The sequence below is a fragment of the Lepisma saccharinum genome, chromosome 2, assembly GCF_977018435.1.
Source record: "Lepisma saccharinum chromosome 2, izLepSacc3.1, whole genome shotgun sequence".
In the NCBI taxonomy this organism is placed as follows: domain Eukaryota; kingdom Metazoa; phylum Arthropoda; class Insecta; order Zygentoma; family Lepismatidae; genus Lepisma; species Lepisma saccharinum.
The window spans coordinates 54,867,395-54,881,620 of NC_139230.1; the positions used below are offsets into that span (position 1 = coordinate 54,867,395).

At 37.1% G+C, this 14,226-nt stretch overlaps 1 protein-coding gene across 2 annotated transcripts in view; it reads left to right on the forward strand.

Annotated features, from left to right (window-relative positions):
- LOC145984433 (cohesin subunit SA-2-like) overlaps window positions 1–14,226 on the forward strand; it is a 211,787-nt gene that overhangs the window by 183,162 nt on the left and 14,399 nt on the right. For both annotated transcript variants that reach the window (XM_083118095.1, XM_083118096.1), the window contains 3 exons: window positions 2,662–2,780; window positions 8,276–8,452; window positions 12,839–13,044. In XM_083118095.1, coding sequence (XP_082974221.1) covers window positions 2,662–2,780; window positions 8,276–8,452; window positions 12,839–13,044 — 502 coding nt within the window. The remainder of the gene's footprint in view (window positions 1–2,661; window positions 2,781–8,275; window positions 8,453–12,838; window positions 13,045–14,226) is intronic.

Consider the following 14,226-nt stretch of genomic DNA (forward strand, 5'->3'; position numbering starts at 1 on the left):
ACAACGTGGGATAGGTGAGATGTCATGCCCATTCAACACTTGTATGAGACATGTACAAACATATAATACAAGCACAGGCAGTGCGAGTGCTCTCTATAATGCATGAGCAGCACATTATAAACCAAGATTAACAGCTTATGCCTGCCAGCGCAAACCACAGCCTAGTATTGTCCCAGTCCTCAAGCAGTGAAGTGGTGGTTCGTGAGTGGGATATCAAGTGTAGACACCTTGAAATTAATCCTAGACACCATTTGAGTGACGTTGACTGAGGTCGAATAATTGGATGACTGGAAAATGGTCTGTCCCAAGTGGAAGTGGCACGTGAATTCAATGTGAATAAAAGTGTCGTGTCAAGGTTGTGGCTTCGCTTCCAAAATGGTCCTACTGTCAGTAGACGTCATAGAGGAGGCCATCTGAGGACATCAGCAGCTGATGACCGGTTTCTCACAATCACTGCCAGACGTAACCGCCAAGAGTCCTGCTCTCAACTGGCAAACAATTGGTTTCAAGCTACGGGACAACATGTTAGTCGTGAAACTGTTCGTAGGCGGCTGAATAAAGCAGGATTGTATGCCAGGAGACCTGTGCTGCATGTGCCATTGAAACGGGAGCACAAACGTGCATGATACACATGGTGTCAGGAACATGTCGAATGGGGAGAAGGCCAGTGGGCACGACTAATGTTCTCTTATGAGTCTCGATACAGCCTATCGTCTGATTCTGGTCGGATATCCGTGTGGAGAGAGCCAGAAACACGATATCACCCTAACTTCATTGTTGAAAGGCCGTCCTTTGGAGGTTGTTCCATCATGGTGTGGGGTGGTATCATGCTGGAAAGGAAAACAGACCTCCATATTGTGGAACATGGAACTTGGACGGCACAACTTTATCAGGATGAAATTCTCCATTCACGTGTTCGCAACTTCCATGGAGCATTTGGTCCGGACTTACTTTTTATGGATGACAATGCATGCCCACACCGTGCACATCTTGTGTCCGATTATCTGGAGACAGAAGACATTGCCTGTATTGAATGGCCTGCATACTCGCTGGACCTTAATCCAATCAAGTATGTTTGGGATGCTCTTGGGCGAAGAATAGTGCATTGCAATCTGCCACCATGAACAATTCCTGAATTGCAGATAGCCCTCTTGGAGGAATGGCCCCGTCTTCTTCAAGACTTGATAACCACACTGATCCACAGCATGGAGGCCAGATGTCGTGCCTGTGTGTCTGTTCTAGGTGGTTACACACCGTATTGACAGTCTGTGCCCTCTCAGATTCCAGCTTTTCATGTAGGGTTATAGTGGTACTGAACTTTCTGACCACCCTGTACACCATATCTGCATTGTTGGTGTTCATTTGTGTTGCATTGTTCATCTGTACCTTCCTTATGTTCATTAAACTTGGTGAATTGACATTTTCCTTTCATTTAGTCCTACTTCGTTCGAGTTGCTTAAGTTTTGTGAAGCAGTGTATATGGTAGGACCGTAGTTTGTGAGAAGTGTGCTGGGCACCGAAAGTTTGATGGGGGTTGCCATAATGGGTGTCTGCCCCCCCCCCCCTCTGAGATAATAACTTTAATCCGCCATTGGGTTTCACTTCATACTATTGATCAAAAAGAGCTAATGCATGATCAGTTTTACAGTTCTTTATATTTATGATTTATGCCTTTATGTAAGAAATCCTGGAGAGTAATGCCACATTGATTCTCAAATGTTCCATTGAATTATTTTAGCAATATTTGAATATCAAACATTATTTCAATAGGTATCCATGAGAGAGATGAACAAAACTCTGTAACGGTTCAATAATTGTGAACTCAAATATGTCTAATAAGCTTCATAAGTTTAATATATTTGCACTCATTAAATTTGCATTAATCTATAATTTACATTTAGTAATAAGTTTCCTGTGCAATTTGTAATACACAAAGTTAATCAAAGTTACAAGCATAAAAACGAATGAAAAAATTGAAGACTGGCAATTCCATGCATAGGGGGCATTTTAATTTTTCATCATTCTGTTCACAATTGTCATGAATGCAAGTTCCAAAATTAAGGTATATTGTTAATATTGAGCACTTTGTCTTCCTCATAAACTTTACAGTACAAATGTTACTTGATAACAGTTTTTACCAATCTTTGTATCTTCATTTAAATTGGTTTCTTGCATCTTGTACAGATACCTTTCCAGCAGAATTTATGGGTGTTCACAAGTATTTACTCTTTTGTCACCATCCACACAAAAAAAATATTTCAAAGGACAAGTCAAGATTGTTTTGAGCTTTGGCACTATGCTGTAGGAATCTTAGAAACCACCTCTACACAGTGGCCCCATGACATTTTTATCCCAAATTCAATATGGCATGCTTACCCATATTTCTCCATTTGATCATATTCACACTAGAAAATGATTGCTGTTATAGTCTTGAAAGAGAAGAACGTTACATTGGAAATTTTTGGGTCCTCATGGGACTTTATTTGCTCCTTCCTTCAACCCTTTCTCCATCATTCATAATAATACTACAAATAATGATTTTAAAGAGAGATAAACAGATGTTTGTGATGTTTGTGAAAATACGAGGGATTATTGACTTTTTAAGTATTTTAATAAATAATTTTAAATTAATAAAAATGTATGAATTACTTCTCATTTTAGGGGCTTACCCTTATCGAATGATAGAAGGAAGAATTTTGCTGACATCATTTTGTAAGCTAATTTTGTATAATGTTGCATCTGTGGACTATGCTGATGATATTTTTAGGCTTTATGTCAAGGTTAGTATAATTTTTCTGATACTTAATATACTGAAATGAAGTGCTCACTTATAAGCAAAACTGGTTTTTAGGGGGTTCTATTAATTTCTGTGGCCACCACCATCCTCTTGGGAACAGCAGTGGCCATCAGAATTAATTAGAACTTCATTAAAAAAAAAAAAAAGACCGTTTTTGGAGAAGTAGTTCTTCATTTCAGTTTGTTTATTTTCTATTGTGTCTTTATTTCCCTGAAGCACCAATTGTTCAGACATGTTTAAGTTAGATTAAGACTTAAAAATGTGTGCTATTGGGTAATAAAATATCTTGTCCTATAACACTTCTTTATGTTTAAATATTTTGTATTTAGGTGCACATGAAATTTTCTTCTGTCAATATTGAATGAGAATGTAAAGTAATGTAATACTCATAATTCAAAAATTTGTGTATGTAAACAAATTATAAATGAAAATTCTAAATTTTGTCAATTTATATCAACAAATCAATAACAAAAGATATGGAATATGGGTTGCTGAAAGCCCATCCATATCATAGGTGCCAGAACAAAGGGGGATGCCACCATCACCCTCAGAATCCATTTGTACCCTTGACAAAGGGGCCCAACATAATGAATACAATGACTTTGTTTCTTCTTTGTCCTTTGAATATCGTAACTTTTACAACTACTTCAAAAACATTTCAATTCTTTTTTTAAAAAAATACTGGTGTTAAAAAACACTAATACGAAAGAAACTCCTTCAATTTTTCAAAACTTTTGTTCCACACCATTGAAATTATGAAATATATGTGCTGCATTTTGAAACTCTTGCACTGAGAATTGAGAGCATGTTGTGTGACACATGTGAGGGTCTAAAGGTAAAAAGCAGTGGCGGTCCCTCCATGGAACAGAGGGAACAGGCTGTTCCCTCCTTTTTGTTGACCTTTTCAACCACTTACAATTAGCTATATATTAACATAATAAGAACGCTTCTTTCTCGCGAAATCAACGCTTCCAAAAGTAACACTTGAGGAGAAGCTTTCACTCTGGCTGGACCTTTGTTTACATGTACCCTCATCCACCTGTGTCGTTTCACCCTCTACTAGTCTGCTGCTGACCCGAGTATTTCCGAACACGCACGAAGGTAAATGCCCCACTGCGGAAGCTGAAACTCCAAGCTGTTTCCCCGATAGATATAGTGAATTTGCTTTTCTTCATGTTTTTCCTGTGTTGTGGAATTTAAGTGCCTCCTGGTGACAGTTTTGATTGTGGTAAGTCAATAACATCCTAATCTCATTACAAACTTGTGTCTAACATTCATAACAAACTAGAAAAATCATCTACCATGTAAGTGCCTGTTAAATCCTTCGAAATAAGCTGGCCATGGAACAGCTCCCATCAACTCTAACCCCAAAGTTCCAACGTGAGCAGTGGTAGGACAAGAAAACAAGGGTTGCGAGTGTTGTGTGATAGACCAGCTAAAGGCGAAAACTTTCAGTTCATTGAACTTTTCAGAAAAGACAGCAGTCCTTTTAAAAGGCAAACAGACACCTCATCTATGTGAAGTAAAAACTAAAACTAAGTCATACACAAGGCATTTTCAAACGAGCTATTATAGCTCTGTAAAATGGTTAACCGGGTGTTCGTCCAGCGGTAAATTATATTGTTGGCCTTGTTTGTTGTTTGTCAGTGAGACGGGAGTCTGGAAGGGTTCGGGGTTTTGTGACATTAATAATTTACACAAATCTAGCAGACGTCATGAAAAAAGTCAGAGCCATCTGCATGCCATTACTGCATTAAAAACATTTGGCTTCACAAGAATTGATACGCAACTTGATGACCATGATGTAGCCATCCATAATGAAAATGTAAAAAAGAATAGGCAGGTGTTGGAATGTTTGATAAATGGCACTTGTTTTTTATCAAAACAGGAATTGGAATTTAGAGGTCACAATGAAAGCAATACTTCACTTAATAAAGGGAATTACATCGAACTAATAAATTTGGTTGCGGAATATGATGAAAGGCTTTCAAACCACTTGTCTACCACAAAGACATTCACAGCAATGTCCAACAGAATTCAGAACGATATGATTAATTCTGTAGCGGAAGTTATGTTTAATGAAATAAAAAGGGAAATTACCCAAACTCCATTTGTTGCAATATTAATTGATGAAACTACAGACATTGCAAGAAACTCTCAACTTTCAACAATGATGCGCTATGTGACGAACAATGGCAAGGTTGAAGAACGTTTCTTGGGCTTTACGGATGTGAGTGGAGATAGGTCTGCAGCGGCTTTAGCTGAACATGTGTTTGATTTTCTGCTTAAATATGACATCGGCCCAAACAATCTGCTAGCCCAGACTTAAAATGGAGCTGCAGTAATGTCTGGAAAATTAAGTGGCTTGTAATCGCGTGTGAGACAAAATTATCCAGATGCTCTCTTTGTACATTGTTTTGCGCACAGACTTAATCTGGTTCTTTCACAAGCCATAAACAATTCCAAGGACTGTAAGATATTTTTCAAAACTATAACTGGGTTCTCAGCATTTTTTCAAAATCTTCGAAAAGATCGCATGCTTTAGATAGGGAGGTAAAAAAAACGACTTCCCAAAGTTGCACCCACAAGATGGAATTTCAATTCTAGAATCGTTCAGTTTTTGAGCATCAATTATCATTGAAAAATTTCTTTCAAAACATTATTGACAATCCTGATGAATGGGACACTGAAACATATCTTACTTCTTGGGGGGTTTCTGGCTTCACTTCAAGATTTCGATTTCTTATTTCTCTTAGAAATTTTCAATGAACTCTTCTCTATCACTGACTCTCTCTTTGAGATTCTGCAAACAAAACAATGGATATCAATTACTGCTTGCACAAAATATCTGAATTTAAAGTTATTATTAATGGAAAAAGGGCAGATTTTGACATGTTTTGTGAGAAGATACGAGATAGTCATGAACTACCACCAAAAAGAAGGAGAACAAGCAATCTTGATGTGAAAATAAGTTATGTAAAGCTTTATAACAAAATAGTAGATAACATTGCACATCAAATCTCTGAAAAATTTTGAGAACTAGGAAAACTTCAGTTTCTAGAACTTGTTGACCCTAGCAAATGGGGTGAACATAAATGTTTTCCTGAAAGTGCATTCCATTCTTTAAAGGAGACATATGGCCATCATTTTGATTTTTCCTGCTTGCGTAGTGAACTTATTGCATCCTACAATATAGAAGACTTCAGTGGGAAAAGTATGTCGGAAGCAACTACTTTCTTGAAAAAACTGAGCTGAGGATGGTTTTCCAGAACTTTTCAAATTGTGTTGCCTCATTTTGACTATTCCGGTATCTAGTGCTTGTTTTGAACGGTGAAAACTTATGCTAGGAATACCCAAAGCAAAGAAAGACTATCAAATGTGTCCTTTATTTCGATAGAGAAAGACTTAATAAATCATCTGAAGAACTCGCATGGCTTCTACGATGCAGTTATCGACAAGTTCTTAACAAAAGAAAGAAGAATAGACTTGATTACAAATAAAAAGATGACGCAGGTATGTTCGACAAAACATTAATTTCTCTGATCAATAAGTTTTACATTATTATTTTTGCTTGTTGTTCATCAACATAGTATTTTGTTATGAATGTTTTCTTTACATTCTCATATTTACTTTATTATTATGATGGCCATATGTAAAATAAATGTGTCTAATATGTGTCACTTCTGACAATATGTAATATATGCATTTATTTGCAATAATTGTTGAATTTTACGGGTTATGCTGCTTTATATTAATGGACACACATACCTATACATATATGGGGGGGGGGGGTGTGAGGGTGCAAGTGAGGTGACCTGTTCCCCTGCCTGATCTAGTACCACATGCCACTGATAAAAAGTAAAGTTTCCTGTGCATATAGCACATTTAGGGAATGTGGGGCTAGGGTCCCATACATTCTCCATCTCAGCCATTTTGGAGGCAGAGCCCCAGCCATCTTTACACCCCCCCCCCAGGATTGCCCCCAGGTACTCATTGATTTGAGGCTGGGTGAGCCCCAGAGCCACTTCATGTGGGACAAGGCCGGAAAAATTCAGACTTTAGATCCCCCAGCCTGGTAATCGAACCTATGTCTCCCGCATTGCAATCAGATGCCAGACTAGACCACAGCGGCTCTAAAAAATTCCTGGCTCATGTGAGCATCTTTTCCCCCCAATTTGCCCCCAAACTGAAGTACAAGCAGTACTCTTCACTTGTTTTATTTGTTAAATGATGGTTTCTTAATGAAAAATTACTTCACAATAGTTGTTGTCTAGGTTGTTGTTGCACTTATGAGGCATAATGAAACAGCATGACACAATGGGTTACATGAAATCATTGCCAGGACACTACAGAAGTGAATGTACTGAAAAGGGCAATTTTCTGAGTATCTGACACAGTCGAGAATGATACGACATTAGAATGCAGCTGCCATGTATACCAGAGCTGGGGAGGCTCATTTTCAGCATGGCCAAATTAGTAAAGTTTGTTTTTTTCATTTATCTAACTAAATGTCTGCAGAACAGTGTGTGTTATTGTTATTGAAACTACAAGAGATTTATTCAGTTCTCAGTTTTAGAATATGTTCTTGCTTGTAGTTGAAGACCAGAATAAATCTCGAAAACACAACACACAATAAAACATGTTTAAGATTTTGCTGATTTTTCCACAGGAAGAATTGAGATCTACAAAAAGGTGAGCAAATGTCGATGGGAAGCCTACAATCATATTTTCATTCCCCTTTCTGCATTTCTCAAGTCTTATGCACTTCAGTAGCTGCTAGATCACAGAATGAGCTCATGTGTAATGAAGGTCTCTTCATCCCTATCATATGTATGAAGGATGTGCATATTTATAGCTTCATGCCATGATGTCTAAAACTTCCAAAGAAGTAAAGTGTTTATGTTTCTGAATGTTACGTAATTTCAAATTCTCATGTGTCTTAATGGTGAGATAAACCACCAAAAGATCAACAACTAGGAGCTTAGCAAGTCAGTTTAAAAAAAATAATAATCTGCCCCTCTGAGAAAGTTTCTATTCCTCTATTGGTAATCCTATGTACTTGTATACTCACTTAAAATATGTAGTTTCTTCTGTGGCTAAGCATGTTGAGTGATTTACCCATGATCATGCCACAAAACCTTCATCAATTTAATCTAATCATCATTCATCCTTACCATTGCTATTAGCCTAAAGAGGCACAGAGGATATGTAAAATAAATGATTGATTTAGTTCATTTTACTTCCCTTTTCTGCATTTTTGGCTAATCAGGAAGATGTGTAAAATAAAGAAAAATGCAAATTCAAGAATTGTTGAGCTCAGGACAATCAATTCAATGTTTTGCCTATAGTGTTTGCTATTTTTTTTAAATATATTTACTTGCCCTTCTATCTCAGTTTCCTTTTCTCACATGTTTAATTTCATGTAGTGATGTACATCTTAATATTCTCTACTACTATATTATTTCTTTTTTTCTACAGTTTAATAAAGAATTTGGAAGTATCATCAAGGCTATTATTCAGAACCAAATGGAGTGTGATAGGAAAAACACTGCCAAAATCATGCTTCGGAGTCTCATACTGGAATTTCAAGACATAATGAAGAGAAACAAAAATGGTCAAATTAATGTAAAAAGCGAAGATTTCATTTCTCTCAAGGTAACTACAATAAACTATATAAACTTTTAAAAACAAATTTTTAATAATTTTTTTAATGCTCTTGGTGTTGGTGAATTTTTTGTTGTGTAGATAATGGACATTAATTTTTTAAAATAATGATAAAGTAATTTGAATTATTAGTGGTCTTTGCTTCAACATTTAGATATCACTGGTGTTACTTTTTCTGGTGGTATGCAATGGAGCACCTTTTGATGATATCCCCAGTTGAGGATAAAAACAAACATAGATAAATACATACAGTGTGATTTAAAAGTCTGGCACCATTGTGTAGATAGCAAAAAGTGGAAAGAGGCGAAATTTGGAAATATGTCTTGTTTCAATGTAATGTGTTTGAATTGTCACTGCAGAATGCACTGTTGTGGCTATATACAGTGTCACATGCCTCAATAAGATTGGAAGCATATACATTATGTAACATTGTTATTCGTACACATAGAATTTCCGAGGAAAAAATGTCATATCTACTAGTAAATATAATCGTTTTCATTAGTACCTGGAAATTAATGTTAATGAAGGTTTCACCAACAAATGTCAATAAAAATGTACGTTCAAAGTTGTAACGACCCTGCGTGGTTGCCATTCAATTATTATTAGACCCTGCGTAGTCGCTATATTCTTTTTAATATCGGATGAAGGAGTTAAGCGGAATGTCCCTGCGAGGCGTACGCTTTTAGTTTAAATGTATTCTGTACACGTTAATGGATCCACCTCTAAGTTTATTAGCTTCACTTATTATTAGACCCTGCGTGGTCCCTGTATTCTGTAAACGTTATCAATTATTGTCATTTACACTGTTCAACTCTTTGCTTAGTATTACAGAGTCCTGCGTGACTCATTATTAATTGTATTGTCTGAATGCACACAGTTTTAGTTTATTATGGCACATGCATCTAGTGATTTTCCCACTAGTGATTTCTCAATATCAAACCTTGATAATTCTCAGTACGGAGTTTGCAATATGTAAAAAAATGAGTTGGCAACGCATACTTGTAGTTGGAATTTTCACCACCAATGAGGCACCGCAAGTATAAAGCCAGCGCAGCATGGCCCGGAGCTCAGTTGGCTCCCGGATGTCAACTGGCAAACATCCTGGGAAAAACCGGCCATCCAGCCAGAAGCCTAGCAGCCATCCCAGAAGGAAGGAGGGAGGAAGAAAGAAGAAGAGGATCCTAGCAGCAACCTAACTACCTGGTCTAATCGCTTCGGCTGATAGGTGCCAGGTTCTACCTGCCCGGCTTGTCTGGGAGCACCAGGACCTCCTTCCTAACCTGCCGTCCTTGTACAGGAGACACCAGTCGGCTTGCCGATTCCTAGCTAGCACCGGGGGTGTCGCGGCATCCTTTAATCCTTTACCCAGCGTCCGCTTGTCGGAGGTGCCGGCTGGCTACAGCCAGTTCCCAGATGTGGTTGGGGGTACCACGCACATACTACTTTCTCTTACAGGGGAGCCCGTAACGTTGGCCGCGAACAGCGCCCTAAATAAAATTAGGTCCCTATACTCTCCCTGGCGCCTCACTGCGAGGAATAAATTGAATGGTCCCTGCCCCCCTTTGAGACCAGAAGTGGTGAATGCACATGTAGGGTAAATGTAAATGCACGTAAGGTTAAAGACTAGTGTGCTAACAGACTTTCTTATGATAAGTTTATAATAAACATATATATATATATCTAAAGCTGTTGTTCACGTTTTAACCAGCAAGCCCTAAGATAACTAGAGTCTGTGTTCACCGATTGAATTAAGAAAGTTAAGCACTTATGGGTAGACTTTTGCCGTCCTCCTAATTGAAGTGTGGCAAATACGTGGTAGGACGTTGCAAAGTGTATAAACAGAGGATATAATTTGTGTGAAAGGTTCAACATAGAATGTCCCGAGAAAACCAAAAGAGAGACAGACTGTTGAATAAACGTGATGAATGCTTTATTTTAAAAAGAGTGCGAGAAAACCCCTGACTAAGTGTTCCTCAGTTACGACCATTAGTAGAAAATGTTGCTGGCAAGATGATGTCTGATCAAACTGTCCGACGTGCCTTGTGGAAGCATGGATATCATGGCAGAATACCATGAAAGAGACCATATGTAAATAAGGTGAATCACAGGAATAGACTTTTATTCGCGAAAGAGCACATCCACAAGGACCAGGAATTTTGGGATAGTGTCATGTGGTCAGACGAGTCCAAGATTAATATATACAGGTCAGATGGGATAAATAGGGTCTGGAGAAAATCAAATAAAGACAATGATCACATTAAAACAGTTCCAACAGTTAAACACAGTGGTATAATATATATATATAAAAGTGAAGTTCTCCCCTGTGCTTAGCACCACGCCATGAAGGCGTATAGGGTGTGTGGGGGTAATGCCCACACTTTCTTGATCCAGTCGTGAGTGGGGATGATGTGATCAGCATCACACCCCTGACCGCCTTTAACCCCCAGGGTTTCCTCCAGGTACCCATGTCATTCGATGCTGGTGGGTGCCAGGGCCGCTTCCAACGTTAGAAAAGTTCCCGGATTTGAACTGGCCGGGGTTCAACACGATGGTGTGTCATTAATGATTTGGGGCAGTATGTCGTCCAAAGGTGTTGGTACCATCCAGTTTATTGATGGTATCATGGTTGCATATGTCTATTTGGACATATTGAAGAACAATGTAAAGCAGAGTGCCCAAAAAATGGACATGCCGCCTATCTACAAATTATACCAACTCAAAGTCCAGACTTAAATCCCATTGAGAATTTATGGGCAATTTTGAAGAGGCGAGTCCATAAAGCAGGCGTCAAGTCCAAACAAGAGTTGAAAACTGTTGTGCAAGCTGAGTGGAATAAAATAAGCTCTGAAACATGTCGGAAACTGGTTAATTCTATGAAGAACAGGTGTCAAGCAGTAATTAAAGCCAAAAGATACGCATCGAAGTATTAGAACTGTCAGTAAATTTGCTCTGAATATACTTTTTCTTTTATATTATTAAGTGTACAAGTAGAAAAGTTGTACAAAAAATGGCATGTTTCTCTTTGTTTCATTGAATTTATTATTGTCATTGGTTATACAGAATTTGGGTAAGATTTTATGTTCCTAATGATATTACTTATTGAATTGTAAAGAAACAATTTCAAAAGAGTGTATTTCCTTTCAGATATTAAAGCATTTTCTTTGAAAATCCATGTGTACGAATAAGAATGTTATATACTGTAGCAACAAGGCATTTTCCATTCTTAAACAACACATTTGCATCATAGCAATACTGTACTACTAGGTAAAGATAATATCAGAATATCACTGAACTCCTTGCATATTATCGTCCTTATCACATTCATGTTCTGAAAAATGATATAGATATTGATATAAATCAGTTGCTACCAGAGGTTTATCCAGATTTGTGAGAGTTTTGCCTTTTCTACTGTCGAGGGGTGGGGTGTTCACATTTTTTGCTTTGCCTTCAACTATTAATTGATTTGGTGTTTTAAGTCCACTTTATGCACAGTTAGGCTAATTGGGACTGGACCTACAGTTTAAAGTGGGGTCCAAACCACTACATGCCTCCACCGGGTATCTCATCAATTCTTAATTTACTTAGTACAGTATGGTGTTGGAATAATATAAATGTCTCCTTTAAGGATGAAGCATGTGGCAATAGGGATTTTTTCATTCTTAATGAGCACAGCTTTCTGATGCCAAGGGGTCCCAGGTTGTGTGTTCTTTGTGAGTGTCATTTCATCAATTTCATCATGTCATCAATCATCACTCATCCTCATCTTTGCGATTAGCCAAAAGTGGTAGAAAAGTGAAGTAACAAATAAATCAATCATTCTTATTGAGGCAAGTACCAGTGTACAGCTTCGAGGGTATATTCTACATTCAAAAATTTAAACATATTGAAAACCACATATTTCCAACAACTTCCCTTTGTCCATTTTTTTCTTGCTATCTGTACTAATAATGAAGTTGTCCTAAGCTTTTGAATCACCCTGTTTGTGTGTGTGAATTCACATATGTTTTCCATGTGTTTTTAGTAGTTTTTATTCAATTAACGTAAACATTTTCATTCCATTTGTGTTGCCTATTTACTTGTAATATCATTATAACAAAGAGGCTTGTGAAAACTACTGGAGCCTTTCCAGGTTTGGTTACTTGTGGTTTAAAATTCAGTGATTTGAAACCCTTTGTATATTGTGGTTCCAATCCTGGTTAGTCTATGTATACATAAAGTGGGCAAAAAACAAATTTTTGTTCTGTTGCATATGGATTGATTATAGTGAAAAGACAATAGTTGCAACATGTTTTGTAGTCTCGTGTTTACCAGTTTTTTTCTGCTATCATTTAATATTGTAAGTTACACTTATTATACTGTTTTTCCTTCCTGTTTCAGGCATTGGCTAGACGATTTTCATATTTCCTTGGGCCTAATGTTTTGAAGAACACACAATGTATGACTAATATTCATGGAAATGGAATTTTGTTCGCTGCAAGGGGATATAATAAACAGCAAAGAAATGTACCACCAAAAAATATTTTATTTTTTGAAATCTTGACTATGTTAACAAAAAACTTTTCAAAAGATGATGCACCTAATGTGTAAGTATTGTTACTGGTAAAAATAAAATTGGAATATTTTAATTGCTGGGTTGCACTGTATTGTTTTCTTGCACTCATTGTTCACATTTTGCAGTGTCATTGTGTTAGCTTAATACATAAAAGGTAAAAGGTAAAGTGTTCCCCTGTGCTTAGCACCATGCCATGAAGGCGTATAGGGGGTGTGGGGGTAACGCCCCACACTTTCTTGATCCGGTCATGAGTGGGGGTGATGTGATCAGCATCATGCCCATGACCACCTTTACCTCCCAGGGTTTCCCCCAGGTACACATGTTATTCGATGCTGAGTGGGCGCCGGGGCCGCTTCCACATATCTATGTGTAAGTATGTGTATGAATTTCCACTGTAAAACAAAATATTATCATATCTACCATAATATAGAATGTGAATCACAATTTTTGTAATGTTTTAGACAAACTGATAACTAGGGCTAGGATTTTTATGACGTAAAAATAACCAAAATATGCAAAATAAAATATGCTCTTATGATCTAAAATTATACAAAATATGCACTATAATTTGAAAAATATGCTCTTATATTAACTGGGCTGTTTCAAACATCAATATCTAACATATGCCAAGATATTTTCACATACGTACTATTTTTAGTTCAATTTATGGGCAATGCACTATGAATATTTTCTGTAAATTTTCAAATAAAAATGAAAACTATTTTGCTGCAGTCCAAAAAAAAAAAGTGTGAATATGGAAGTAAGAACGAATCCACTTCGAAAATGACTAAATTTCTTGAAAAAGCGAAAATATGCTGAATATGACCAAAAGTACATCAATATATGCTCTGTCACACAGAAATGGCCAAATATGCCAAAATATGACCTTAAAAAGCTCCTTAAATTAATTCGTTTCTTCATAATATGAATTTACATATGTTTATGGAACACATCACCCTTGCCAAAAATAATATGCTAAGTCATGAAAATCCTAGCCGTACTGATAACATTTGTTATATTGAGGAGCTCCATTGCTCTGGTCCTGTATGCAGGGCTCTGGATAAGACAGATTAATCAACACCAGATTGGTATTGACCAATGGTATATTTCTATATAGGTTTATAGATATAACTACTGATAATTTTACATATCCAATAGGTGTATAATATCGTAACATACCCTTCGGTATGTGGGATCGAACTGGGTTGATGTA